At 38.1% G+C, this 27214-nt stretch overlaps 2 protein-coding genes across 3 annotated transcripts in view; one reads left to right on the top strand and one right to left on the bottom strand.

Annotated features, from left to right (window-relative positions):
* The first annotated feature begins 835 nt into the window (after positions 1–835).
* On the top strand, positions 836–6697 carry si:ch211-209a2.2 (L-asparaginase). The gene is made up of 7 exons (XM_056247300.1): positions 836–882; positions 1328–1423; positions 2715–2878; positions 4870–4953; positions 5107–5206; positions 5294–5356; positions 6482–6697. The coding sequence occupies exons 2-7, from the start codon at positions 1331–1333 to the stop codon at positions 6587–6589; spliced, it is 612 nt and encodes a 203-aa protein (XP_056103275.1). The 5' UTR covers positions 836–882; positions 1328–1330; the 3' UTR covers positions 6590–6697.
* A 2766-nt stretch (positions 6698–9463) lies between these two features.
* doc2b (double C2-like domains, beta) overlaps positions 9464–27214 on the bottom strand; it is a 105413-nt gene continuing 87662 nt past the window's right edge. For both annotated transcript variants that reach the window (XM_056247297.1, XM_056247298.1), the window contains 5 exons: positions 20516–20642; positions 15539–15696; positions 11814–11895; positions 11638–11734; positions 9464–9613 (listed from right to left, as the gene is read on the bottom strand). In XM_056247297.1, coding sequence (XP_056103272.1) covers positions 9477–9613; positions 11638–11734; positions 11814–11895; positions 15539–15696; positions 20516–20642 — 601 coding nt within the window. In that variant the 3' untranslated portion in view covers positions 9464–9476. The remainder of the gene's footprint in view (positions 9614–11637; positions 11735–11813; positions 11896–15538; positions 15697–20515; positions 20643–27214) is intronic.

Below are 27214 nucleotides of genomic sequence, written 5' to 3'. Positions count from 1 at the left end.
AACGTCATTTTTATACTGCACTGCAGTGGCAGTAGCTAACTTTACGACATTTTACGGCTCCGCGTTTCTGTGGCAACAGAGCATAAAATAATATAAAACGGACAGACGTATTTAGAAATATACTAGAAATAACCAAAGAGAGTAAAAGGAAATAACTGGACTATGGAGTATTTGTGAAAAATACTGTTTAAATAAAAAAAGTAAAAGAGGTTACATTTACATGGTATCCAGCAAAGAGATTTAATTTGATTATTCCTGTGATTTTTGTTCAACAGAAAAAGGCCATCTTATTTTATTCAAGATGAATACTTTTGATATCTGTATGTATTATTCCGATTAAAATAATTATATTATTATTATTTACTTTTTATTTTGGGAAAAATCCACATACACAAAAAGAAATACTAACATATAAATTTTGTATACGGTTGTATACTTTGTTGTAATAAAAAGCTAGTAAAACTTATTCAGATAGATCGATCGAGCAGGGCTTCCGTATGAAACGACAGATAATTTTGTCCATTCTTTTTATAATAATGACATAGATATAGAGCTCTATTCCATCTAGATATCATCGACACCTAAACATTGAAATAGTAGCAAAGCAACAACGGCACAATTAATCATTTTGGAAAAGCAAAACATCTCTCAAATGCGAGACACACGTCACGTGACCTCACGCACTAATTTTAGCGCCATTATATTCACGCGAGTTATATCGAAGTACTCTTGACCATTAAACCTGTGTGATTGGCATATTGTCTTTTTATTATGGGGGCTTGTTTTTCAAGAGAAAAGATCCCCTTTGAAGCTTATAGATTTTGGTCTGCTATAGCAACTTCTCTTCGCCTCGGCTGGCTTGGGACGGAAAACGTCAGGACGGTTAGTGTTAAAATTAACTTAGTTCGTTATTGAACAAAAGAGCTAGCTAGTATGCTGAATTTAATAGTTAAGTTAATAATTATTAAATAATATATCATAAATGAATCATTAAGTTGCTAGCAAGTCAGGGTTAGAATCACTAGATGCATGGTGACATTTAGCCGTTTGTAAAATAAAAGCTTGATTGCGTCATCAAATAACAGGCCACAATAGGCTTTATGCACAGCTTCACTACTTCCTGAACTTTAGCCAGCTCCTTTGTTTCCTGTCTGCCATTATTGGACAAACTGATTAATCCAGGTGTGCCTGATTATTGTTACTGAGGCCAGGCACACTTGGATTAATCAGTTTGTCCAATAATGGCAGACAGGAAACAAAGGAGCTGGCTAAAGTTCAGGAAGTAGTGCAGCTGTGCATAAAGCCAATTCGCACTTCTTTTAACTAGGAGATGAAAACGGCCCAGCTTGGTCTTTCCCCTAATCTGTTGAACTCCTCAGCTGTAGAAGAGGATTATCTCGGCCTGGAGGAACATCTTCGAGAGGTAACGTTACTGTGGAAATATCAACAGTTGTAATCATGTATTTACTAGTCTGATGTACAAGGTCTACTCTTTTTTTAAATATTAGCTCTTTTCTTGTTAAGTTTCTCTCTATGTCACTTCAGTGTTAGTTCCTTTTTAACCCAGATCAGATGTTCCCAAATGAAGCTGTGATAACCTGCATCTTCTCCATTCCGCAGTTTGGTCCGCACTATTCAGTATTATCACTAGTACAAATAAGACCAAATATACATCTTTTTTTATACTGATTTGCATCAGCAGTATAGAGGGAGATTGCAGTGTCTTCAAGGTGAGAAATTAACCGGTAGGGCCTAGTTTAGGTCTAATCTGCATTTGTAATAATATTTGAATAAAGAGTGAAGATGTCAATTTTCCCAGGCTGGACATCACTTTTGGCCACTTTATACACTTCCTGGCCAAAAAAAGGTCACTGTTTGGATTTACATGGACAAATAGTCTGATTGGACCATTATTGCTGTGATTATTATGCTTCTAGCATGTTATATGTTATGCAGTTCTTCTAATCCTAATTGATGGAGTGTGTAGCTTTTCATTTCTTAAACAACCATTTAGGAAGATGCATCATGGCCATATTCCAGGATGACAACGTCAATATTCATCATCAGGCTCAAATTGTGAAAGAATAATTTGGAGGGAGCATGAAGAATCATTTTCACACATGAATTGGCTTCTCTGAGTCCAGGCCTGAAATTCATTGAAAGTCTTTGGGAAGTGCTGGAGGAGACTTTACAGAGTGCTGGACTCTTGCATTGTCAATACAAGATCTCGACAAAAAACTGATGCACCTCTTGATGGAAATAAATGTTGTGATGTTATTTCCATCAAGAGGTGCATCAATATTTGGTCAAGAATGATCTTGTATTGACAATGCAAGAGTCCAGCACTTTAATTCCAAACAGCTACTTTTTTTTTGAAAACATGAAAACAACAATTTGCGAGAACTGAATAGAGATTCCCGAACTTTCAAAGGATTTGTGAGTAATTTTAGAGGACAGAAGAACTCGGTCAGATAAAGGCTTGTTAAAGGAAGTTAAACAAATTAATTGCACAAAGAGGGCAGCTATAAAAAGCCACTGTTGAGCAGCAAACAGGTATTTGAAGCTGCTTTTGTCTCTCTGGAGTCTCAAGAACCTCTTCATGCAGGCTGCATTTCAGCCACCTCTAACCAAAGCTCACAAAGAGAAACGTTTACAGTGGGTGTAGAAATACAGCACACCTACTCTAAATGTGTATTGTTGCACTTATCTTATAGGGTGCGGATGTCTCGTGTGGTGATGAGCGCCGCCGGACACCTTTACATGTGGCAGCAGGAGAGGGCTATGAAGGCACTGTTCGCTTCTTGCTGCAGCAGGGAGCAGACGTGAATGCCGTTGACCGTGATGGAACTTCTCCACTTCGAGATGCCATTCACGCCAAGTACTCGTCACATTTGTGTTCTTCTTACTGGATGTACATTGCAACCCAGGGTCAAAAAGGATCTTTTCCATTAAGGAGCAATATTTGCCCCCTGGAATTGATTTACAGGGGTGTTTTTACCTCTGTACAGGCAATTTTTATAATTACCTTATTAAATGCATCTGTGTTGTCTTTTATGTCAGACACTTAAGTTTATCCAATTACTTCAATCCCTCAGAAGAATACTATAACAATAACATTTTATCAACATCAACAGAAGCCATCTTTATTACACTGCAAAGGTGGAACAGAAGCTGCATATGACATGGCATGTTTATTTACACAGACTATTTAATGCTGCTCATGTATTTACACTACAATTGCCTAAATAAAATAGTCTATATAAATTATAACATTTAACAGGAATTCATCACATGGTTGGGCTTCAATTTTATGATAAAAATCATTATTGTTGATTATTTCTCTTGATATTGTAATAATCAGGGCTGCACAGTGCACACACACTTTTTGGTCTGGTTCTCAAGGGAGAACCTGGAGATGCTGCTTGGTCCTCACACTTTATGCGGCACACACACTTATCCTTCAAGCTGTCATCATCACTTTCCTACTGACTGCTCCCCTCACTTTTTTCTTTTCTCTCCAACATGGTAGATGATGATGATAATGTTTTTTCATTTTATTAACATTAATGGCACAGAAAACAGCAGGAATATTAGGTTGCGGTCACTTTAACACCGCATGCACAGACTGAACATACTGACACACATCCGGTTTCTTTCTCAACTGTTCGCTTATGACATAATCGAGAAAATATTTGCCAAGACGGGTATTTTGACCATTTTGTGTGTCCTTTGAAGCGCAAGTAAACGTGAAAGAGGAATCAATTTGGTGCTGACAGATAACAGCGCGCGAGTCCCGATTTTCGCCTGTTCTTCTGCGTTTAAAATCATTTTAATGTGTAAATTGGCAAGACAAAACATGTCCAAATGATAAACTTTCACTCTATGATGGTTAAACTTAGCAGTTAATCCTCGAATCACGTGCGTGCCAAACCGCGGAGCCTGGTCCGTACGGATCATGGATCAACTGCGATCCCTTGCACCCCTAATAATTAATAAACACACTTATCATCATGATTACTAACTTACCAGAGATGGAGAAAAATCCTACTCCAGTGAGTAAATGTGTCCCTGTCCCCAAAAACATTGCTACTCAAAGCGCGTTTTCTGTTGCGCATCGTTTATTTTTACCATGCATGCGCACCTGTTCACCAGTTATGTGCACCCCTGGGAATGATTATTAATATGGACTAATAGAATACATTCAAATGTTTTTGTGTGGGGAAATGGCACGTCATATTCTGGCTGCACAGACAAAAATGTTTATTGCGAATTAGTTTATTGCTTTTTATGCGTTCGAAAATCAAGGCTTCATATTGGTTATTTTAGTAGCTTGAAATACAAAACTTTTATTCAAACTGGGTCTGGGAATAAATTATATACAGAAAGGGAGCAAAAAACACTGAAGCAGTCCATGTCTTTAGTCTAGCGTGTTTAAGCACTCTCAAAAACTCATTACAATAAGTGAAGCTGTCTACACTACAAAATAAATCTCTTGCATAGTATCTGCACTTGCTTGTTTAAGATGAGAGAATACAGGAGAGTGCAGAATTCAGTGAATTGAATGCGTGCAGTGATCAAAACGGCCTTTTCAGCTGTGACTAAACTAAACTCCTCTTTAGAAACATGTGTGTTTTTTTTTATGTATAATGGGTTTTAATGCTCAATGCGGCAAAAAACAAAACAAAACTGATGCTACGTGTGTGCAGATCTAAATGTTATGCTGCAGTTGACACTTTTTATTCATCATCAAATTTCACTTTAATCTTGACAGACAATAGATTGTTTAGTGACATTTTTGCCCCAAATCCCCATTAATTTCCATACCCTGATGCATATCCACATTTACTGATTCAACTTTTAAATCAATAGGAGTCAGGTGGTGGTGAAGGTATTAGTTTCTGCAGGGGCAAGTTTGGAAACATCCTCAGAGCAACTTGGGGCTGAGATGTGCTAGTAAGTGGGATTTATGTTTATACAAAGGTACATTTTACAAAAGAGGGCACTTGATAAAAGGTATCAGTCTGACGTGGCGAATATGTTATAACTTAACTATCAATAATTGTAGTCTTATATGGATTGTGCTTGAATGTGGATTGTGCTTTTCAGTCTTGCATCCCTTGGAGCCACAGAACAGATGGAGGCGTTGAAGGCGGCTGGAGTCAGTTTGAATGTTTCTGATGTTCACGGTCGAACTCCCTTACATGTGGTGAGGGTTTCTCAGAAATGTTAAGTAAATTTTGTTCCTATGAAGAGCATTTAAGCTCGGCTCATCTTCCTTCATTTGCTTTAATAGGCGGTGTGCACAGATCAACCTGAAATGGTGAAGTTCTGTATCAGCAATGGATCCGATCTTGAGGTATGGACACAAAGGATTTAGAAGCAATTGTTTATCTGCCAAGGGTTTGGACACACATCATGTTTATTATTATTGCTGTGTAAGTAGGGATATATATAGTACCTATACTAAGTAGGCATGCATGACATATCAGCCACCGTATCGGTATCGGCCGATATATGTTCATTTTTAATGTTATCGGCCCATAAGAAAATTTGGCACATATATTTAAGTCGGTAAATAATGGATTATTTCCTTCCGCTGAGACATTTCAGATGCCATTTTAATGGTGAGACTTTTGTTTTTGTAATCAGGCTCTCAAAAATTATATAAAAAGTTGGATTTAGATTATGGGTGTTATCGGCTTTCAGATATGAAGAATTATCGGTATCGCCCAACAATCTTATATTTGACAGACTGTAAAGTTGCCACCCTGTGGCTTGATTACACCTCTGCACACTGTTCATTGTCTCATGAGGTGCATGCTGGGATGCTTTAGTCTCAGGGCTCTCAAGTGTCAAGCATTGAGCGTGGCAGTCACTCATTTCGGTCTTTTGTCACGCTCTCCCGCCACACATTGTATTTCTCACGCTGAAAAACTATTTGTAATATATTTAATATGCCGCAGCGCCCAAAACTCTGGCCGCGCCGCTCTCACTGTGCAACCGACATGAATCAAGCGCGTTTCCTCTGGTGTTGTTCATCGAGCTACACAATAGCCAATCCGAAAATAGCACTATTGTATCTGGGTAAGATTTAACGCAACAACCAATGACAAAAATGTATCCAACCAACCACATTTTTGTACCAAAGTTGGTACAATTTATTTAGTCTCCAAACATTAAAAGCCTTTCGATCAAAAGGTTTTTTAGTTCATGAGAAAGCCAGATGTGTCCAAACCTTTCACTCTTGGTACTGTAAGGATATAAAAGCATCACTGGGTGTGTTCACACTTGTAGTTCAGTTCACTTGGTTTGTTTGGAAGCGAAGCGAGACTCGTCTTTTCAGCGATCTCTGTCCGCTTGTTTGGTGCGCACCAGGGTTCGTTTTAATCAAACCAAAAATGGCAAGTGTGAACACACCCTCTATCTCTTTGTATTTTAATGATTAAAAATGATACTACTTCAATCTTCTCTGAAATAACAGCAAAGAGACAGGTTGAACAACAGGCCTGTAGATGATGCTCAGAGACTAGGCTTACAACACTTGGTGGAGCGGTTGAGTTATCAGGTCAACCAGGCCACAGAACAGTGAGGAACAGCAGCTGTCTGTACTTGTCAAAGGGTTCAAAGGTTAAAGTTCATTGCCATTGGCTCTTCTAGATCATTAATGACAATTTTTAAAAGCATTGTTTCATAAGGATGGAAAAAAAGGTAATGTGAACTTTTGTTTTAGACGTTTTTAGAACAACTAAAATCGGTTAATGAAACAATAAAACATTCCTAACATTAGTTTTGTTTAATCATTTGTATTCAATATTCTGTTTTTTAAAACAGAGTTCCAAGGGCACCGTTTATTTCCAGTTTGATATTAATCTCCAAGACAAACAGAGTTGAACTCATTTTCAGGTGTTTATTTGATATGGGTTTCCAGTTCTGAACACGTAAATAGCAAATATCATTTGCCATAGTAAAAAACACACTCTAGATATAATACTTTGAAGTTGGACAAAAAATGAAAGTAAAATACAGATTCTGGTGTCTGACGGCACTTGATAATGACATTATACTGAAACTCTTGATGCTTTCAGGTGGTCCGTGATATTTTCGCTATAGGTCGTTGACTAACCCACAACGGGTTTAAGATCTTATAAATATGGTTTAAATAAACATTCAAAGAATGCATGAGCAATTTAGTGAGTAAGGGAGAAAACACAGCCAATCGGTTTCTTTTTTTAGTTTGAATGTTTAGCACTACCAGATGCCAGAATCTGAAGTTATACGGGCATCCTCCACCTCTGCCATCACGGCACGATCACACAGTGTAAGGATACCCATAGTGTGTCTTTAAGAGGCATTTTCCAAAAGACAATGTTTTAACAGTGTAACACAGACAAGAAGATAACTTATGCCATATGTATCATATTGTTTCCATATTAAAAGCTAATATCAATCTAGGAATCTTTGTAAAGTGAGCGGTGCAAAAACACACGTTACAAAAGAAAAGGCACGATAATTCGGCCATTCGGTGCAAGATTAAGGTGAACCAGGAGGAGAAATATATTGACTTCATCAGAGAACCACTATAATATGCAAACAATTGCCTGAGAGTTAAAAATGATCAAAACAAGACAAGATTTATTTTTTGTAACATGCAGTCACATGTCCAGTCAATGGAGCAACCTGACGGGCAATGCGATAGCGTTCAAAAGTACAAAAACGGTCTGAAAAGGAAGGCTGACATTCTTGTAGCATCCGAGAGCAGGAACTGTCTTTTTACAGAGAAGAACAGCAGTATCAAACATTAAGCAAAGTTATTTTAATGACAGCCCAAGAACATTGCATGCATTTTTATGCCATAGAGTTTTTGTACAAAAGCAAAAAGATAACAAAAATGTCACAGGAGTGGCGTGCACAATGAACATCGTCAGAGAGCGATAAGGTTGCTCAGTTGGTGAACACACACGACCGTAGGGCTGTATACAGGAGTTTCATTGTTTTTAAACTAATGGCCAACATCTGAAGTCTATGGAAGCTTGTTTCTGCCACTGGATACAAAATAAAAAAGGATAATGACTTCATTTCTCAATTCTGACTTTTTTTTTCTTTCCGGAATTGTGAGTTAAAAAGTTGCAATTACCTTTTAAAATGTTTTATTCTGTGGCGGAAACAAACTTCTATAGAAGTCTGATCTCCAATGTAGAGTTTCCCTTAAACTGAAAAAAAAAAACCTACTGGTAATTTGAAAAAAACAAAACAAACAAAACATTTTTGTCAAACATACAGTAATATAATATCTACAAAACCCACCAACGGCATGCTAAATATGCAATAATACAGAAAGGTTAAAATAATACACTGGTTATAATTTAATGTCACAAAATAACACAACTTGATGAAATACACAAAATTAAAAGAAACGGCGTTTAAAAAAATATATTAAGTCATCTTTAAAATGCTCAAAGGAAGAATAAGATAAACATGCTATTAATAAATCTCAAAACAATAGTAACTTGTAAAAGTTTGTCAAGTCCATTTTTTGATTTACAGACTTTAGAATAAAAGATGTTGTGTATGGATTGGGCTTGGGCACAGTGTTTCATCTGAAAATCAATAATCAGTGGTCAAGCAAGAGTTGTGTAAACCTCCGGATGAAAGTTGTCCATAATCCATGGTCTTTAATTCTAGCATAGTGCCTTTGTGTTTCCTCTGTGTAAACAGGGTTTGGGCTCTAGAAAAAAAAGTCTGAAACTCTGCTGTGTGAGTTCTTAATGTCCATTTGCAGTGAGGGCACAGAGTAGACTAACTAGCAGGTTATTCAATTTAATTAAAAAAAAGAAGAAAATATTCTAGCATTTTGTAATAGACGGAGGAAGTAAAAACTTTTTTTTTGAACCTTCACTGACAAATATAATCCTCTCAATCATCAGTTTACAGTTTATGCCCTGGCCTCAGAAAGGGTTTCGACTGTATTCTAGATGTAAACAATATGCAGTTCTGCCTTGTTTTGAAAATTGTATTTTCAGAGCCCATTTGCTGCCATGATGCATACGCGTAATAATACATTTACTGAGAGTTAACATCTGTAAACAGCAGTCTTGAATACACATAATAAAACCTCAAAGATAGCCAAGAAAATGGAGAAAGAGAGCAGTAGAGTGTGGTTAAGTATTTGAAGACAGGAACTGATCTCTTGTTGGCTGTGGGAACAATATCTCTCCATTTTCAATGAGGTTGTACAAACACAGGTTGATTAAAGACCCTTATATAAGCCCAAAAGCCACATCAAGCCACACAATCAGACTGCAAGCTCAACACCAGGACACGTACAGGAGATCGAGCAGGTGTGTTAGTTGGGATCAGATACTGGCACCCATCTCTAAATCAGTGGACTGCTGAAGTGTTGATCTATCCATCACAGGCTGCTGGGCTTCACATCGACATCATGTAGGGACGGGACGGGACGGGGCTTCGCGAGCCTTTCAGTCATTGTACCCTGAACCAGGGAGTTCATTGGTTAACGTGTGCCAGCGCTCGATTTTCTTGTCCTTGTTTTTCAGGCAGTCAAACCAGTGTTTTAGCCTCTCGCCGTTGGCGTTTATGCCTAAAGAGACTCCACCTGGAGAAAAGGTGGAAAAGTTCATTAAAACAGCCAAAGGCCAGAAGTTCCCCGTGGGACTCGGGCCTCAACTATAAGGATAACCTACTGGAGAAAGTTTCAGGCCAGTTGACAAACTTAGCACTATGGCCGAATTCGCAAGTGAGCCTCCCTATGCCCTGCTCACTCATGGATGGACTTTGGATGGAGCAGCGCACTTGCGTGTCTAATCAAAGAGTATAGAAGAACAAGAGGCGAAACTCTGATGCTTTTTTGGTAACAGCCACTAGGTGGCGCGGCCGCCATTTTGGGGTGAAAATTCCAACTGGAGTTACATGGACAACAGCACAGATAACAGTTTTTTGAGGTAGTTTTTTCTTGCATTAGTGAGTATTTCCATTTTATGCAATTTTACACCTTTACTACTATTATTAGTTACCAACTCCACTAGGCCTGGAATATATTTTGTACGTTTTAATCCCCTGGATCATCCTACAAACATGATGATCTTATAGAACATGATGCATTGCTGTGTCCGTTATCTATAATTGCCACTTTGGACAGTGGCTGTGTTTTTTTTGTTTACATAGTCTTGCTTTAACGGTCATTAATATAAGATAGTACTGCAAAAAAACACAAACAAAAAAAACACAGTTTACTGTAAAGCTATTCTATTGCTGTTATATATTTATTGTCCAACATTTACATTTTAGTACAATTACATTTATTTGCTGAATTCATTTATTTAATTGATAACTTATTTTTGTATGTGACGTTATGTACCTCCTGGGAAACGGTCTAACGTTATTATAACTTTATGAACTGATATCACTTTATTCTTACCTGTCACACTTAATGTAGAGAGTAATATAATTAATTAAATCCTTGAACTTCCCTGTCTCAAGTTATGTGGGGGAAAAAGCCTGGTTATAGCAACTTCTTTTTAACTGCTATAACGTTAACTGCTGTGAGTTAAAATAATCATCTAATTATTTCAACCTAAAATGACCTCTGCACTGGACTAAATATATGTATAATATATGACTGCCGAGTTGCTTTCACCCCAAAATGTAGCGCTGGTGTTGCAATGGAACGTTCTATTGGCTCTCACTTCTTGTCAATATACGTTCTTTGGTTTAATGTAGCTGTTTGGAACACACTTTGTGAAAGAAGGAATTTAAGACAACATCATTTCCTCATTACCTTAACCTGAAATATTATCATGACAACATAGCATGGTGTCAATAAGCCCATTAGTAGCTGTTCTAACAACATGAATTTTATATTTTAGTTAATGTAAACAATATGCAGTTCTGTCTTGTCTTGTTTTGGGGCCTAATGGTTAGAGAATCAGACTGGTAACCCGAAGGTTGCAGCTTCGATTCTCAATACCAGCAGGTGCCCTTGAGCAAGGCTCTTAACCCTCAATCAAATGACCGAGTGGCGTGCCCTTCAAGGGTGTTTGGAATTCACCTATTTGATCATGCACACACCTGCTTGCTAATTCAGCTGGTCAACTTGTTAAACTTACAGAACTAGCTGGCTGACACAGATGAAGCTTTGTTGAAATTGCAAGAATGGCTTGAAAATCACAAACCAATCAGTAATGCTTTCCTTGTATGTCAACATTTATCAGCGTTAATGTTTAGCAAAATTATTTATTGCCATCTTGAACTTTACTGTATGATTATAGTTACTGTGCTTTTCAGCTATCAAGAAAAAATCATATTTTATGAAGAAATGATTTGTGTATAATGTTTTTACATTTTTTAATGAAACGTGAATGTAAAAATTAATACATTTACAATAAGACATTTCAAATTAGAAATATAAATTTAAGTTCATAAAAAAAATACATTTATAAATTGGGGCAACTTCTGGCCTGACCAGACAAGCAGAAAAAAATCTTTACCGCTGAGCCTATATAACCTTTGGCAGTAACATACAACTCACCACAACCCGTGAAAACAAAAAATACAAATATAGCATCAAATTAATATCATTAATGTAAGTTTAACAAGACTTGTACAGTAAATAGGTCCTACCAATGAAATCGTTGGATTTGCCGATGTCATAGTCCCAAACGGTCACCTCCAGGGTCTTTTTACTGAGGTCAGCGTACTTGATCTCATAGAAAAACTCCTGTCATAGAAGAATGGAATTAGCAATTATAAACACAACTGTGCATTAGACAATCAGGCACGGGTCAGCTCAATCTTACTTCATTGAATTCGGGGTTGAGGGTCTTCTTTTTGACAGTTGTCTTGTGCTTTGATTTTTTGTTCTCATCTGGCTTGAGATACCTGAAATACATTGGTGATATTGAAAGAAAGATGCATTTAGCGTGATCATGTCTTTCACTTTGGGTTAAGTCGGCTTTCTACTAATTTGGCACAGGCTTACTCTTGATGCACAGGCAGTAAAACTGGCGAAAACATGCAGAATGGTGTTGTCATATGCAACAAGTCAATATGACCACCAGAGGGCATTGCAGCTCTTGTATATCAAATTTGGAGAGCTGAAGGAAAAAGCCATGAAAGGATACACAAGGTTCGTTGCAGGATATTTCCACCATTTGCTCTAGGAGCTTTCTTAAATAAATGAAAGATTCACTTTAAACTTCGAGGTCATTAAATGTCTCTTTCTGGCTCTATCCCTGCGAGTCTTCTTAATGAGGGTCCCTTGCTCTTTACCAAAGACCACCAAACAAGCAGACAGCCAATAAATAGACTGATTAAAGAAGATCCAAGCTGCCTAATAATCACAGCCTGTGTCTTATATTGTAAAAGCAATAATACAAATTCCCTCTCATTTATTTGATCATCTAGGGATCTGTTAAATAAGAGTAAAACACTGAAATGCATCTCGTTCAAGATATTACAGAGATGTCCGTAGACATTTAAGGTAAACGTGAAACTTGTGAAAGGCTCGCTTCCCTCTTATTGTTGAGCTCCTGACATTTGCTCCAGTTACGCTCTCTATAGTCAACAATTTCAGCTTTTCTTCTGAATAAATGAATCCGCAGTTCTCCTTCTCTATATAAAAACGAACACTCCTACTTTTCAATAAAAAGTAACTCGTTTCCTTCCCAAAAAGGTGAACGTCGTCAACTGCTATCAATCCGGAAAAACTGCTTTGTGCATAGACGGGAAAAACAGGAACGACACAATGTTAAAATAGCAGACGGAGACGAAATAATGGCACAAATACACAAGATTTGCACGAGCAGAAACAACAAATGAATCATTTCGTATTCAAAGCTTTTTGTAGAGACAGAATCAAGCTGTTGAAATTGACCAATGGTTGCACATGTAAGAAACAAGAACATAGTCCCCGACTGCTATAATCCCTCAATAACTGGTTTGATTCAGGAAGTGAGGGAGTTGAGAGCTCAAATCCCTTCTGTGTGCTGAAGCAGAGATCATTGCTTCATTTAAACCAACACATTCCAGTCCTCAAAATACAAAGATTTGCATTTCTCCATATCAAAGACAGAATTCTAAGCTTATGACTGCACTGGTATCAACCGTTGACATAAATGCTTGTGTTTGGCATGGATGAATAGACGTGCTAAAGGTTTACTTACAAGCATACCTGTGCGCATACATACTTACACATTGTCAGTAATCATTTAGCAAACACTTTTATCCACAGCGCCTTAATGCTAATTTGATTTTTGGCGTTGAGTGCCTTGTTCAAAAGCTCACTCATGTGGGATTCAAACCTACAACCTTTTGGTTACACATCAGCACCTTAAATACAACATAATCAAAATCCACCCTATTTTTTAAATGTATTTTTATTGTTCTTATTTATTCATCTGTGCACAGGTTGAATGCTTTACTACTTTTTAACCTCCCACTTTTCTAAGGGGTCCTATTATGCTTTTTTACATGTTTAACTTTCTTTAGCGTGTAATGTTAGCCTGGGAAAACCCAGACAACTTCCGGCAAATTTAGATTTGCTCTGAAAGTTAGTCTGGCAAAGAGCTCATTCAAGCCCATTTCCAATCCGCCGAAATCGAGGCACCAATCAGAAACGTTGGGGCGGGCTTTACACGATGACGACAGCGCTGGGATTTTGAAGCAGATTTTGTAGCCTACATTACAAAGATGGATGCCGCCGTCGAACATCACTCGTTCGAATCAGCTATCGCGTCTGTTTTAACCCTTGTGTTATGTTGCGGGTCAATTTGACCCGTTTCGATTTTCTAGTTGTTGGAAATACTGGTTAACCTTTGTTTTTTTTTCTTGATATTTTGTGACTTTTTCTCATTTATCATGATGAACATGCATGCAAAGTTTCAACATGCTGATGTGTTTTGACATATACAAACAAAATTAATATTACGTTCGTGATGTTCGCGGGTCAATTTGACCCTCATAGGCAGCCATTCAAAAGCAACTGTACAGACACAAAATAAAAACATTTATTTTCTGTATGTAAGGGCACTTCAACTCCAGTTCTAACGTGCAGGTGTATCTAAAAGTGATCTAACCCTGACCAAACACTTGAAAAAGCCAAAAGCACAGTGTTTAGAATTATTTGCAAATTACAGATGAAAATCTTTGTCAGACACAGATAGTAAAATAAGCTCTCATTTCAATATTCAAGATATCTAAAATACCTAGCTTTTAACCAAAACTTTTATGTAGGATTTTCAAAGGCATCTTCACAGAGCCAAAAAAGTAATAAAAAACATTTATTTGATGCATGTTTTTGTTATGTTTGGTTTCTCACTTCCCTGTGAGTGAATAATGAAACTAGGGAACTAGGTCTTAGGAAACTAGGGAAAGTTAACATAGGAAAATAAAAAAAATTCATTATACAGCAAAATTTTATTGTTCAGTTACGATGTTCAAAGCAAAAAAAAAAGAGGAAAAAAAAAGAGGAAAAAAAAAATGTATATGCAAAAAAGTCAGTCTACTGTTTATTTTCCAATTTTGTCAAAAATTGGTTTAAAAACATTTTTATAAATCTTATTGTCAGATATAATGTTTTTGTAATGTTTGACAAATGTTGATATTAAAAGTTTACAGTTTGTATCTAAATCTTTGTTGTTTTTCATAGTGTGATTTTTGAGGAATTGTATTGAATCCAATTAGGGTAAATTTGACCCGCTCCATAAAGGGTGTACACAGAATTCGAACAGTGCACAGGGGTTAAGCGATTTGAACGTTTCCTTTTTGTTAAAAACTGCTCCGCCGCTCTGCATACGTCATCTCCTTCATTGCTCTGATTGGTTTTAGGTCTATCCGCGACGTCCGTTGGTGACGCCCCTCTGGAAATGATTTGTCTATGACGCTTTGCCAGACCATAACTCAGTTACAACTGAGAATGGTCTGGTTTTAACCAGGCTAGTGTAATGTTGCTGTTTGCGCATGAAAAAGGTCTGCAAAGTTACAAAGCACAAAGTCACTCCAAAGGCAGTTCTTCTCTATATCAGTGCGCACTGTTTCTGAACTCCCTGAAACGCCTCAGTTGTAGTCTTGAGTTTTCTTGCACCTGGTGACGTATGCTGGACTTCTTAAACGCTTCAGCCTCTACATGCTCACATGAATCTGCCTTTGTTTCTGAGTGCACTGCCCACATCTCAAAATCGCTCAACAACCGATGGATAGAACCAACTTTTATCACGACTTTAAACTGTGAAAGACCTTTAAAAAAGGTTAGGAAGATAAAAGGGTCATATTTTTAAACTCGTAATAATCATCAGGGTCCTGTGGTATATCTAGGTAAGGAAAATCTCTTGCACATTATTTGTAAGTTTTAGAAAAACGTTAACGTATTCTGACTTCAGTGCATGAAAACGTCGTGTCTAATTGTTATACCACAGATTTGAGTCGACTAGCATCACTAAATCCAGCAACAGGATTTCCTTTGATATCTGTAATTTCAGCATACAGAACAGTGAAAAGACAGATGATAGAGAGAGGTATGACTTACGTTTTAACATAGGGGTCAGAGAAGCCATTGGCATCCATGGCAGCGAGATGGGCACAGCGGATGATGCCAACCACTAAGCCAGACTTCTGAGAGCTGTACTTCAGAGAGATCATGATGCGCCCTCGCTCCTCCAGAGACTTGTCATCTGTCTTGTCAATCTGTGTCAACACACAAATAGAAAACAGTCAGTCCAGCTTCTAAGAACTATAAAAAAAGATGGATGTAGACTACATATATATTTGAAGTATTAACTTAAACATGAAACCTAGCATTCATTTTGCAATTCTATGAATCTGATTGCTTTAAAGGGATACTCCACCCAAAAATGAAAATTCTGTCATCATTTACTCACCCTCAAGTTGTTGCAAACCTGTAAGAGTTTCTTTCTTCTTCTGCTGACCACAAAGGAAGATATTTTGAAGAACGATTGGAGTCAAACAGTTGTTTGGCACCATTGACTTCCATTGTAGAAACAAAAAATACTATGGAAGTCAATGGTGCCAAAGTTCCAATCGTTCTTCAAAATATCTTCCTTTTTGTTCAGCAGAAGAAAGAAACTCATACAGGTTTGCAACGACTTGAGGGTGAGTAAATGATGACAGAATTTTCATTTTTGGGTGGAGTATCCCTTTAAGCGGGCTCAGACTACAGTCTGCTCAGAGTTTCAGCCCAAATTAATCCTGATTTTCCCCTTCCGACATTCTGAAAAAAAAAAAAAAAAATGGAGTCCAGGGCATTGGTCGGTTCCGATGTTCGGCACAGATTATCTAGTAATGTGAGACGTTTACAGATCAAATCTTAAACCCTCCGATCTGCTCACGGACACATCGGTGCCGTCCTGACAATATCAAACATGTTTGATATTTAGCAGGATTGACGGAAGTGACCGTGACACAAGCAGCTGCATAGGTCCGGTGGACAATGAGGATGGAGGAACGGCTGGTCGAATTGTGGCAACAACTGGACTGCCTTTATAATGTCTCCTCATATAATGTCTCCAGCAAGTTGCTGCGACACTGTATATATTTAGTTTACGTCCACCTCCCCCTGAGATCACGTGAGGTGCTACATCTGGCATTATATTATAAGACACGATTTTCAAATCTTGTAGTGTGCGCAGGTTTGACATTTGAAAGAAGAAAATCTGTGAAGATTCTCCTTACGATGCAACCAGATTTCACAATTGGTTAAGATTTAAAAACTCCTGTAGTCCAAACCCGGCTTTAATTATCAACTCAAAAATAGACAGAACATTCTATTAAAACACAAGTGTTGTGTCCCAGTAGATCATTTATTCATTCGCTCAATTAGTTTCATGCACCACTCTCTTCTTTCCAATGTTTTCTTGTCTAGACATTTTATGACAGAGCAGAATCAGAGGCGGGATCATCGCAACTGTTGAATGTGAGGGAAATCTACTCTCTCTCTCTCAGAACTTTGTGGACTCACCAAAGCCATCAAGCATGAAGTTAATTAGCTGTGGAGGAGGCGTCTCTGCTCTTCCCCCACACACTGCTGTCTCATTTCCGTCCCCACTGGAGATCACAGACTCACACACACACATACTCTCATACACATTACAGAGTCTCTTCACACAACAAACATGGTTCGTACTGTTTTCCAGCTGGTGGAGTCACTCTCAGGTCTATAAGAGCAGATCCCAACCCAGTCTGTGTATTCACACCCGTCTTGTTTGGTTCGATTGAATCGAACTCAAGTTCGTTTCCCCCCTTGGTGCAGATCTTTTGGGCAGGTGTGAATACAGCAATCCCACTCGGGTGCGGACCAAACAACCTTACCTGGATGACCTTAGCACACGTGTGGTTTTGTTTACACATTTCGGTTCACTTGCAAAAAGGGCCGTGTGAAAGCGAACCACACCAGACAAAAACAAAAATCAACATTGTATTTGGTCCGGACCAAAGCAAGTGAACTAGCGGACTTTCCTGGTGTGAATACATCCTAACTTTTTCCCCCCACCTCTACATGTAGTGCAGTTTAAAAACTTGGAAATTCTCACATTTTCAGGGTTTGGGGTACATTTCATTCCTGTCATATTTCCAACTTTAATGTCATATTTTTTAATTGAAAGACTGATTAGCACAATCGGTGGTGCTTGCATTATCAACTTTACTGGTCACAGAGGCTAGCTGAAAACTAACTTGCAAAAAATGTACTCAGACATTTGGAGAATGTCTGTCATTATATAACAGTTAATTCCAGTCCTTTCATTTGATTAGCTGAGTGGTGTCCTAGAGATTTTTTTTCTGTTTGCGTCTGATTGTCTGTTTGCGGGCGTTCCGGGACAAACTGTCAGCAAATACTTTAGATATAAAAAGACGGTGCACTCATATCATTATGAATGGGAGAAAGTGCAATGCGCAATAAGCCGGAATAAGTCCCGCCTTCTAAATAACAGCCAATCGCCGATTGGTAAAGTCATCGCATCACTGCAGCAACCATCAGAAGCTCTGGTTGCAAGTGTCAAGTGTTCTAATACGCGTCCTGGCCTCACATTTATGACCACACGTCTAACCCCTCCGGTCCTACTTGCCCCGCTCCGAGTGGGACTTGAACCAGCGTCTCCGGCATGGGAGGCGGGCAAGCCAACAAGGAAGCTAAAGACAGCAGTCTCTAGCATCAGTCGCAAGTGCGCCTCTTGAGATCAGGGGAGTGAGATTTACCTGCACAGCTCTCACTAGCTGGCCTCCATTACACATGCATATTGGCAGGTCTAGTCTGAAAAATAAGTGTTTTTAACACTACTTGCTGATTTGAAATATGTTATTTCAGGATTTCCCCATTTAAGTAAATAGGACTTGGTCTTGGATGCCCGACAATGCTGCCTGGAGGCATTGCAAATGTGGCCACCGAGTGAACTGACTTTCCTCGAAATGGACTTTGCTGTCAGTCTGTGCATTATTGGTGGGGATTTTTGGATTTTCTGCAGGTTACATCTTTACACTAGTAAGTGGTGACAAATGACTGTCTTTATGAGCGAGCCATTGGGTGTGTTTGATTATGCTTAGTAAGCTGACGTGTGGGTCACAAACGCGTCAAACCTTAAAGTCATAAACAGCTGAAGAACAAACCAATAGACCAATTTTTGCTCATGACCTCGATTTTGCCATATAAACACCTTAACCTGCATTCTTTCAGCTTATTGAAGTCCTTCTCCTGCTAGAACAGAACATATAAAGCAGTGGAGATCCTAGCAGAGCTGTGTGATATGTAACAGGAAAGCATGGTTTCTGCAGATTTAAGCACATTCAACCAGAGCAAGTGTTTAGCTGTAGGGGAGGAGAACATATATATTTCTTGACCTGAGAAAGGATAAAATGTGTTCTCTAGTGCAGCTGAAGGAGCAGTGGTACAGTCATAGAAACTGCAAACATTAGGAGAATGAGTCTGTACAGGTTTCCCACTGCCATTTTTAATGATGTATTTAACATCACAACTAATAAAATAAATAGAATACTCTGAGTGGAATACATGGATGCTCATGTTTTGATGTCACCAATGGTAAAAAACCAGATTTAAAAAAAGTCTTGTAAACATGGGTTTCTTGAATTGAGAGTTTATGGGTTTGCACTGGTAAAACAGGTCTATTTAAACAGATTTTTGGTAGTCACCTGCATGTTGGTGTGCATGTAAATGTGCTTACTGGTTCATTCATTCAACCGATTAGTTAAAAAACAGATTAATTCAGGAACAAAACACCACTACATTGTGTTGCTTGGATACGTGCATTAGTCAATTCTGCTTTGACTTTGTTTGGAACTATTTTCATAAGTAAGTGGCAATATTGTGTCTAAAATATGAACTGTTAATTAAACTGTTATATAAAAGCAACATCACACCGTGGACTCATGCCTACAGCCAAATTCAGAACAACGGCATTCTTGCTCATCTGATATGGCTCAAGTAGAGGATATATGTATGATAAGTAGAGGAAAATGTAAATCCAGCTGGTTATCATCATAAACACATAATAAACCACAGCAGGTTGATCCAGAGACATGAAAGAAGCCATTGTTGGGGAATAACAGACCTTGAAATGTTGAGATTGACCAATCAGAATCAAGCATTTCAGAGAGCTGTGTAAAAAATAGCAATAAAAGCAAACAATTCTATCAATTCAACTTTGATTCAGTTCAGCTACTGAACATGTCTAGGTTTATACGACCTCTGCCTTTCAAGCTAAAGATACTAGATAAGATCATCCCCCACCCAATACCTGCTCTTCCTGTCAACCCATGGAGCCCTTTGAGATGCCTTAAAACCTACATCCACCACCCTCAAATGAAGAAGACATGTCTACAATGAAGTGTATCGAATTGCTTTCCACAACGTTTTCGTTCCCTCTCCTGCCAGAACATATAAAGCAGTGTTTTGTGCTGATCCTAGCAGAGCTGTGCGCCTTAAGGCACGGCGAGGACGAAAGACTTCCTGCTGAGCTGGGTTTAGTTTGTGACTCGAGTGCATTTCAGATATAAGGTATGACCCAGGTATACGAACAGACATGTGCCTTATGGGTCTGTGTCCCTCATACATGGTTGTCAGTGAAACAATAATGTATTCCCTCGAGGATGTGGCAGGTTTTGAATCGAGGTGCTTTTAGTCAGGCGACACAATGTGTGTATGGTTGTTAGTTTTCCTCCGACAGTGAGCAGCCTATAGCTTTATCACATTGTGCTGGTGTTTGTAAGCCTGTCATGTTCGTCACAGATGGTTGATGGATGTGAGGATGTTGCTTCAATGATAATTGATTTCTAATTAGTATGTTGATTCTAATGAGAGTCACTTTGAACGTCCTAATCAATTTGGTATCTGAATCTCTTTATGTAGCTTTCAAACTTCCCTCAATTTCTCCATCACTCACAGACAACCACACTGATGATTAGCACAACTGAGCTCCTTCCGTCTTCACACTGATTCGTTGGACAGAGTTGAACAGTAAAAGACTGTGTTACTCACAGGAAGCTGTTTCTCCAAACAGTTGCTGAAGCTCTTGGTCTGGTTGGGTTTGAGTTTCTTCAGGGGGATTCGGGTTTCGCCGATGAATTCGTTGTGGCGGAATTTGTCCTCGTCACACACTGAAATCCTAAACGAAAATAAAAGATTGACAGTCTCAGATCTGGATTGTAGACTTGCCATGAACTACACAGCTAGTTAGAAGATTTGTCAGAACTCTTTCTTGCCAAGGTTGCCAGTCAGCGCCAGCAGTTTTCATGGCCCCAGAATATTTTTCTGTAATGTCAATATATCAAAAGAAATAATAGACACTCAGCTTTAAAAAAACAACATTTTATTCTAGCTTCCTTCATTCTTTTTTTTTTTATCAACACTGTTTAGAACTGGTTTGGCCCACGTCTAAACCAAAATAAGAAAAAAAATCTACTCAGTTCAGTCAAAGAGATATTTGAAGGAGTACGTCCACATATCCAGTCAAGTGCTGAAGGTGGGCATTGCAAACTGATTCCCCACCACCTGTTTCTCATTACATTTTGATAAACACTATTTCAGTCAAATACATAGTGTGACCAGAACCATTTATTCAGTATATCCCATATAATCCAAATTCATAGCAGAAGCTCCATGGGAGGGTTTTGTGCTATCTCTTCACTATAGATGTTCATTTGCATTGAGCTTGCTCACTGTGAAATGAGTTTTCTGTGCTATTTGCAGTATCGGCAAGAACCACTTGATATGTGGGGGTAGAAACAAAGGCACAGCTTCTTTGAGTTTTGTACAGGTCAATAATAACATTTGACTGGATACAGATGAGTAATTCACACATGAAAAAGGAACGTTCTGCTGATGTCTCTCATTTACAGCAAGAACAGATGGACAGAATAACAACAAATCCATGTGTTTAAGATGGTGATGAATTGGTCAACAGCAGAAAGAGACAATTGACAACAGCCGGTATTGGAGAAGTTGCCGCAGTTCTTCTGGATTTCGTCTGTCTCAGTTTCTTCATGTAATCACAGACGGACTTGATAATGGTGAGATACCGGCTGTTGTCAGACTCCTGGTGCATACAAAAATCTCAATGGATTCCTACTGAAACACTACAGCAAAAGATTTAAATAACTGGCTTAAGTGACTTGTGAACAGTACCGTACGTCACTCTCCCGTGCGTGTCTCATATCCGTAAATAGAGAAAAGTTGCTCCAGCTGGTTTGACGTGTGAACGATGTGGGAGGGGCATAGGTTAGTGGTCACAACGAGCTAAATCTCTAAACTCTGGCAAATCACCCGTTTCGGAAAAACGCAGAACAGAGGAGAGTCTGCCGGCAAAAAGAGAATGCGACAGCCCGTAATAAAACAAGAATCAACATTGGCTTGGCTTTTCGGGGATGGCGAGAACTAAGGGATTTGAAATGTTGTAAAAGCGACGTGGACATGGCGTTTTTATTACTCAACAGGCGAGTAAGGTATTTTATTGAACAGATAAATTGCCATATGTAGCTCTCTAACAGAGTTGCGCTGGAATTTATATTCAAGGAAGTATCGTGTCTATTAATGGGTAAAGCTACAGCAACGTCTTCAGCTAGCCAGCTTGAGATCCTTTCCATCTAAACTGTTATATCTCTTAAGCCTAGTAATGAATATTTTATGAGCAGTGGGATTTTCTCTATCTCTTTTTAGTTACGAGTAAGAACCATATTCATCCGCACAGTCACGCAGAGCCAAAGCACCACCAAAACAATGTTCTTCCGCAAAATGCATGCAGTTTGCGAACCACTAAAGGGCCTAAAAGTTACATAGTGTACCTTTAAAATGAGATATTTTTGCAGAATATCCAAGCTGTTCCATACAATAAGTGGATGATTTATAATGTCAGGCTTAAAAAGGGATACCAAAGACACCATAAAAGTACTTTAAAAGTAAATATGAATATTGGTCTTCTGAATCTATATAATTTGAGGGACAGACCAAAATGCAAGTCATTTACTGAAAATACTGTCTTCTGTCTAAGCTCTCAAATCTCATTGAAGCTTTTGCACATTCAAAGCTGGCACGTCATGATAAGCATGAAAAGCAATTCAGTTTATGCACGGTTTATTCTCCTGTGGCTATGTGCCATCTAATAAGTTATCCTATATGATCCGAAGGAAGGCCTTACTTCTTGGAAAAAAAAAGAAGAAAAACAGGCAGGTTCTACCCAGTCCATTTTGTCTCTCACAGCAGCAGTACTGATCCAGGCAATAAAATCCAGATATATTTTCACTCTAGACACGTTTACTTGTTGCAGTTTCAAGGACTGGCGTAATCCTCATGCTTTACACCTCATAACATGACTCATTCCTTCAACTCCCTCACTAAGAAATATCATAAAACCCCATGAGTTAGAAACAGACGTACAAGCGAGGCACTTCAGGTGAATAGTAACTATTACAGAGTAGTAATAGTTTATATCTAAAAACATTTTCATACATGATGCATTTGTAGAAAATAGCCCCATCAGTACATCCAGCAATAAAATACATCAAAAAGACTAATGCAGAAAGGGTGATTCTAGGATTTCAGCCTGAACGGTGGTGTATTTGGTTGCATTTTATTTTATTATCAGATGAGAAAAGAGGAGCAAGCATCTGAGAGCTGTGCTCTGAGCTGAACATTGCCACCCAATAATGGAAGGATAATACTCACTGACCCACAAATTGAACGTTTTTAACAACTCAAAGTGAAATAACCTCGTAATCTTAAAGATTTTAAGGGGGGCTGAGATTAAACACTAAAAGCTCTAACAATGCCAAAGCACTAGCAATGAGGACATACACATAATCCTTCCCAAACCACATTATTTCCATTTGTTACCTCTCCACTGCATCAAAAATGAATTCCTGAATGCTTGTTCTATTCCCATCTGGAAGTTAGATGTGTTGTTGTGACACACCATTGCTAAAGCGTTCAGCATGACTCAGTAGTTCAGCTCTCCAAAGACTTCAGTCATGTTTCAGGTAAACTGGCAATCACGCTTTCTTTCCCCTGTTGATAAAGGTCTTGAATGAGGCACGGGGCAGCTGGAGGAGCACTCAGGCATGTCCAAAAGGTCTGCGTAATAAAGCCACTTTACCCCTGTTATGTTACATGTGGATAGGATTGTTTCCCTAGACGGCATTGCTCTTTATGCTGTTTCTAGAATGGTTTTGTTTTGATTATGCCTGCCTATGGTAGTGTGTATGTTAAATGCCAGCTGTCCTCTTGGATAAACGTGCAGGGAGTTCATTTTTGTTCAATGCAATCACAGTGCATTGTGTTTTTCTGTGTGAGCTGGATATATTTGTGCATGGCCTTGAATTTGCAAAGAAAATAAGGTGGGGTAGAAAAGTCCAAATTAGTCAGATGTAAAAGCAATGGTGCTTACTAAAATATATTCTAAAAATAAATATATAATTACTGCAATTAATACACATAGACACATTGTTGTGATCTTGTTTATGGTCTGTTTTGGGTGAGTTTCAGTTTGGAACAATGTTATTGTTCTGTTTCCATGGTTTCACACTGATGTGTCACACCTGTTGTTAGTTTCATTGTTTCGTTCACCTGTGTATTTATAGCCTTGGTTTTGCTTCAGTTTCTGTCCGTTCTCGTCATGATTAAATTGGTTGTTCTGTTCACCGTGTTTTTTGGCAGTGTGCTCTGTTTCTTTTGTGTTTAAATAAATTGGACTGATGTGACTCATGCGAGGAAATCCAGCCTTTTATTATGTTTTGTTCTCAACCAACGCGGACACACATACAGTACTGTTCAAAGGTTTGGGGTTAAGGCTTTTCTTTGTTGTAAATTAATATCTTTATTCAGCAAGAAAGCTTTAAATTGATCAAAGGTGACAGTAAAGACATTTACAATGTTACAAAATATTTCTATTTCAAAATAAATGTTTTTCTTTTGAACTTTCTATTCAATGGATCCTGAATTTTTTTATCACTGTTTTCACAAAAATATCAAGCAGCAAAATATTTTACAATGGTTTAACATTGACAATAAGAATACATGTTTTTTGAGCAGCATATTAGAACAATTCTGATTACTGATTTTTGCTGTATTTCTGATCAAATATATTCACATTTTGAATGTTAAGTAGGAATTTTATACATTTAACTCACTAGAACTTTCAAAATCAGCATATATACTAGATTGATAAAGTGATATGTTAAAATTGGTGGAACACATTATATGAGTTCTCGCTTTCATTCATGAAATAATTACACTATTCTAGTGAGTTAAATATATTAAATTCCTACTGAAAATATTAGTGGGAAGTAAAATGTGAGAGTTCATGAAGATGGCCAAATTATAATGACATCCAAAAAAAATTATAGAAATTTAGATCAGGCATATTTTGAGCTAAAAGAACACAGAGGAAAATAAATAAATACACATGTCTCGTGATTTGAGATTGGAAGAGGACAGGGTTCCTGCTGTTAAAAAAGATTTTCTAATGTATTTCTCTTTGTTTTAATGTGCAAAGATAAATCCTGTTCATAAAACAAGAAAAATAAGAGGTGAAGCACATCTAACTGTATTTAATTGTCTGTAAACTTTCCGCCAAATGTGTTTGCAAATAGTATTCTTGTATTCTTAAAGCACAAAATGGCTTTCTCTGGTATAAAGGCATGAGAGGTGTGCCACTTGTGAGGGTAATTTGGCTTTGAATAGAGCTGTCACTGTATGAGATGATGTTGGCAATGGAGGTATGCCTTTTCAGATAAATCACATGCTTTCATAGCCACAGGAGGAGTTCGCCATAGCCCGCCACTAAAACACCACTTTGATGTTCATCAGCGGCACATGAAGATCGCCGGCAAATGAGGTTTGGTGAATAATGGGAAAGACCGAATGCTAGAGTGAGATAAAACCTCAGAGCTCCATTGTGTGAAAGTGTGAAAGACTGAAGCCTGACATCATGTACATGTCTGACTTACACTCTATAGGAGAAGCTGTGGGTCTCTTTGTGAAGCTGTCCATAAAGTTTTCCCTGCTTATGAGATTCTACATACATCTGCATATATTACATTTCCTGCTCCTATATTTTTATTTTCCTAAATAACATGACTCCCCATATCCTCTAAAACAAGGGGTTTTAAACGTTTGATGCCAAGGATCCCTAAATGAAATCATTGCTTTGTGAGTCACTGCCTTCTAAATTGTAAAAGCAGTTATATACTTTCATAAATAAAGAATTGTTTGCCATTTATACTGTGTGAGTTCAATATTAGTCTGATATATGACACGTATTTTTAAATTAAATAATTGACTTTTATATTGTCACTGTAAACCAGTGGTTCTCAAAGTGTGTGAGCACGGGAGATCAGCAAAAACCCCCCAAAAACCAGCTGTTGCAACGGTGTTTAAGTGCGCTCTGCCTTTATAAAGCAGCACTGAACACACATCCACTGAATAGTTCTTCTTCAGACCGTGAACAAGCCTGACATAAAAGTTCCTCGCCATAGAAAAGCAGCTCTTCATCGAACGGCATCACAAGCTGCTACTGTGAATGCGCCGCTTTGCTACCGCGTTCCAGCAAGAAACCGTACAAGAATCTGAGCTCGTAGGCGACCGCCAACAGAGCTCACTGCAGCCACGGACTACATATTGCTCATACAAAGCATCACTTTGGAAATGGAAATAATGTTTCAGTCTATGGGGCGGTCAGAAAGCTCTCGGATTTCTTAAAAAAATATCTTTATTTGTATTCCAAAGATGAACGAAGGTCTTACGGGTTTGGTATGACCAGAGGGTGAGTAATTAATGATGGAATAAATTTTTTTGGGTGAAGTAACCCTTTAAAGGGTTAGTTCACCCAAAAATGAAAATTCTGTCAGTAATTACTCTCCCTCATGTTGTTCCAACCCCATAAGACTTTCGTTCATCTTCGGAACACGAATTAAGATATTTTTGATTAAATCTGAGAGCTGGATCACTCCTCGATAGGCTTCTTAAGGGATCGAAACTGCCCGGCCCAAAAGTTATGAAAGACATCGTTAAAATAGTACGAGTGACTACAGTGGGTCAATCTTAAGTTTATCAAGCGACGAGAATACTTTTTGTGCGCAAAAACAAACAAAAATAACGACTTTATTCAACTAATCATTTCCGTACAACCTAGAAGCTTTGCGCAATATCACTACGTGAACTATCACGGCCGAACAGAGAAGGAAATGATTAGTTGAATAAAATCGTTATTTTTGTTTGTTTTTGCGCACAAAAAGTATTCTCGTCGCTTGATAAACTTAAGATTGAGCCACTGTAGTCACTCGGACTATTTTAACGATGTCTTTCATAACTTTTGAGCCGGTCAGTTTCGATCCCTTAAGAAGCCTATGGAGGAGTGATCCAGCTCTCAGATTTAATCAAAAATATCTTAATTTGTGTTCCGAAGATGAACGAAAGTCTTACGGGGTTGGAACAACATGAGGGAGAGTAATTGCTGACAGAATTTTCATTTTTGGGTGAACTAACCCTTTAACTGTGTGAAGGCACTGAGTTGTATAATTTCTGTTGCATAATCCAAAGTATTTAAACATTGGATTATGCAAAATAATAAAATAAGATAATTAAATGTTTGCCAAAACAAATTAACGGAAAGTTTATCCTTTGCATGTGTTTTTAAGCCTTGCCAAATATTCAAGCACAAGAAGATGCAAAAGAACTCAATTTTTT

The sequence above is a fragment of the Rhinichthys klamathensis genome, unplaced genomic scaffold, assembly GCF_029890125.1.
Source record: "Rhinichthys klamathensis goyatoka isolate OS25496 unplaced genomic scaffold, OSU_Roscu_1.1 h1tg000046l_1, whole genome shotgun sequence".
NCBI lineage: Eukaryota > Metazoa > Chordata > Actinopteri > Cypriniformes > Leuciscidae > Rhinichthys > Rhinichthys klamathensis.
This window is presented reverse-complemented; position numbering and strand designations above follow the sequence as displayed.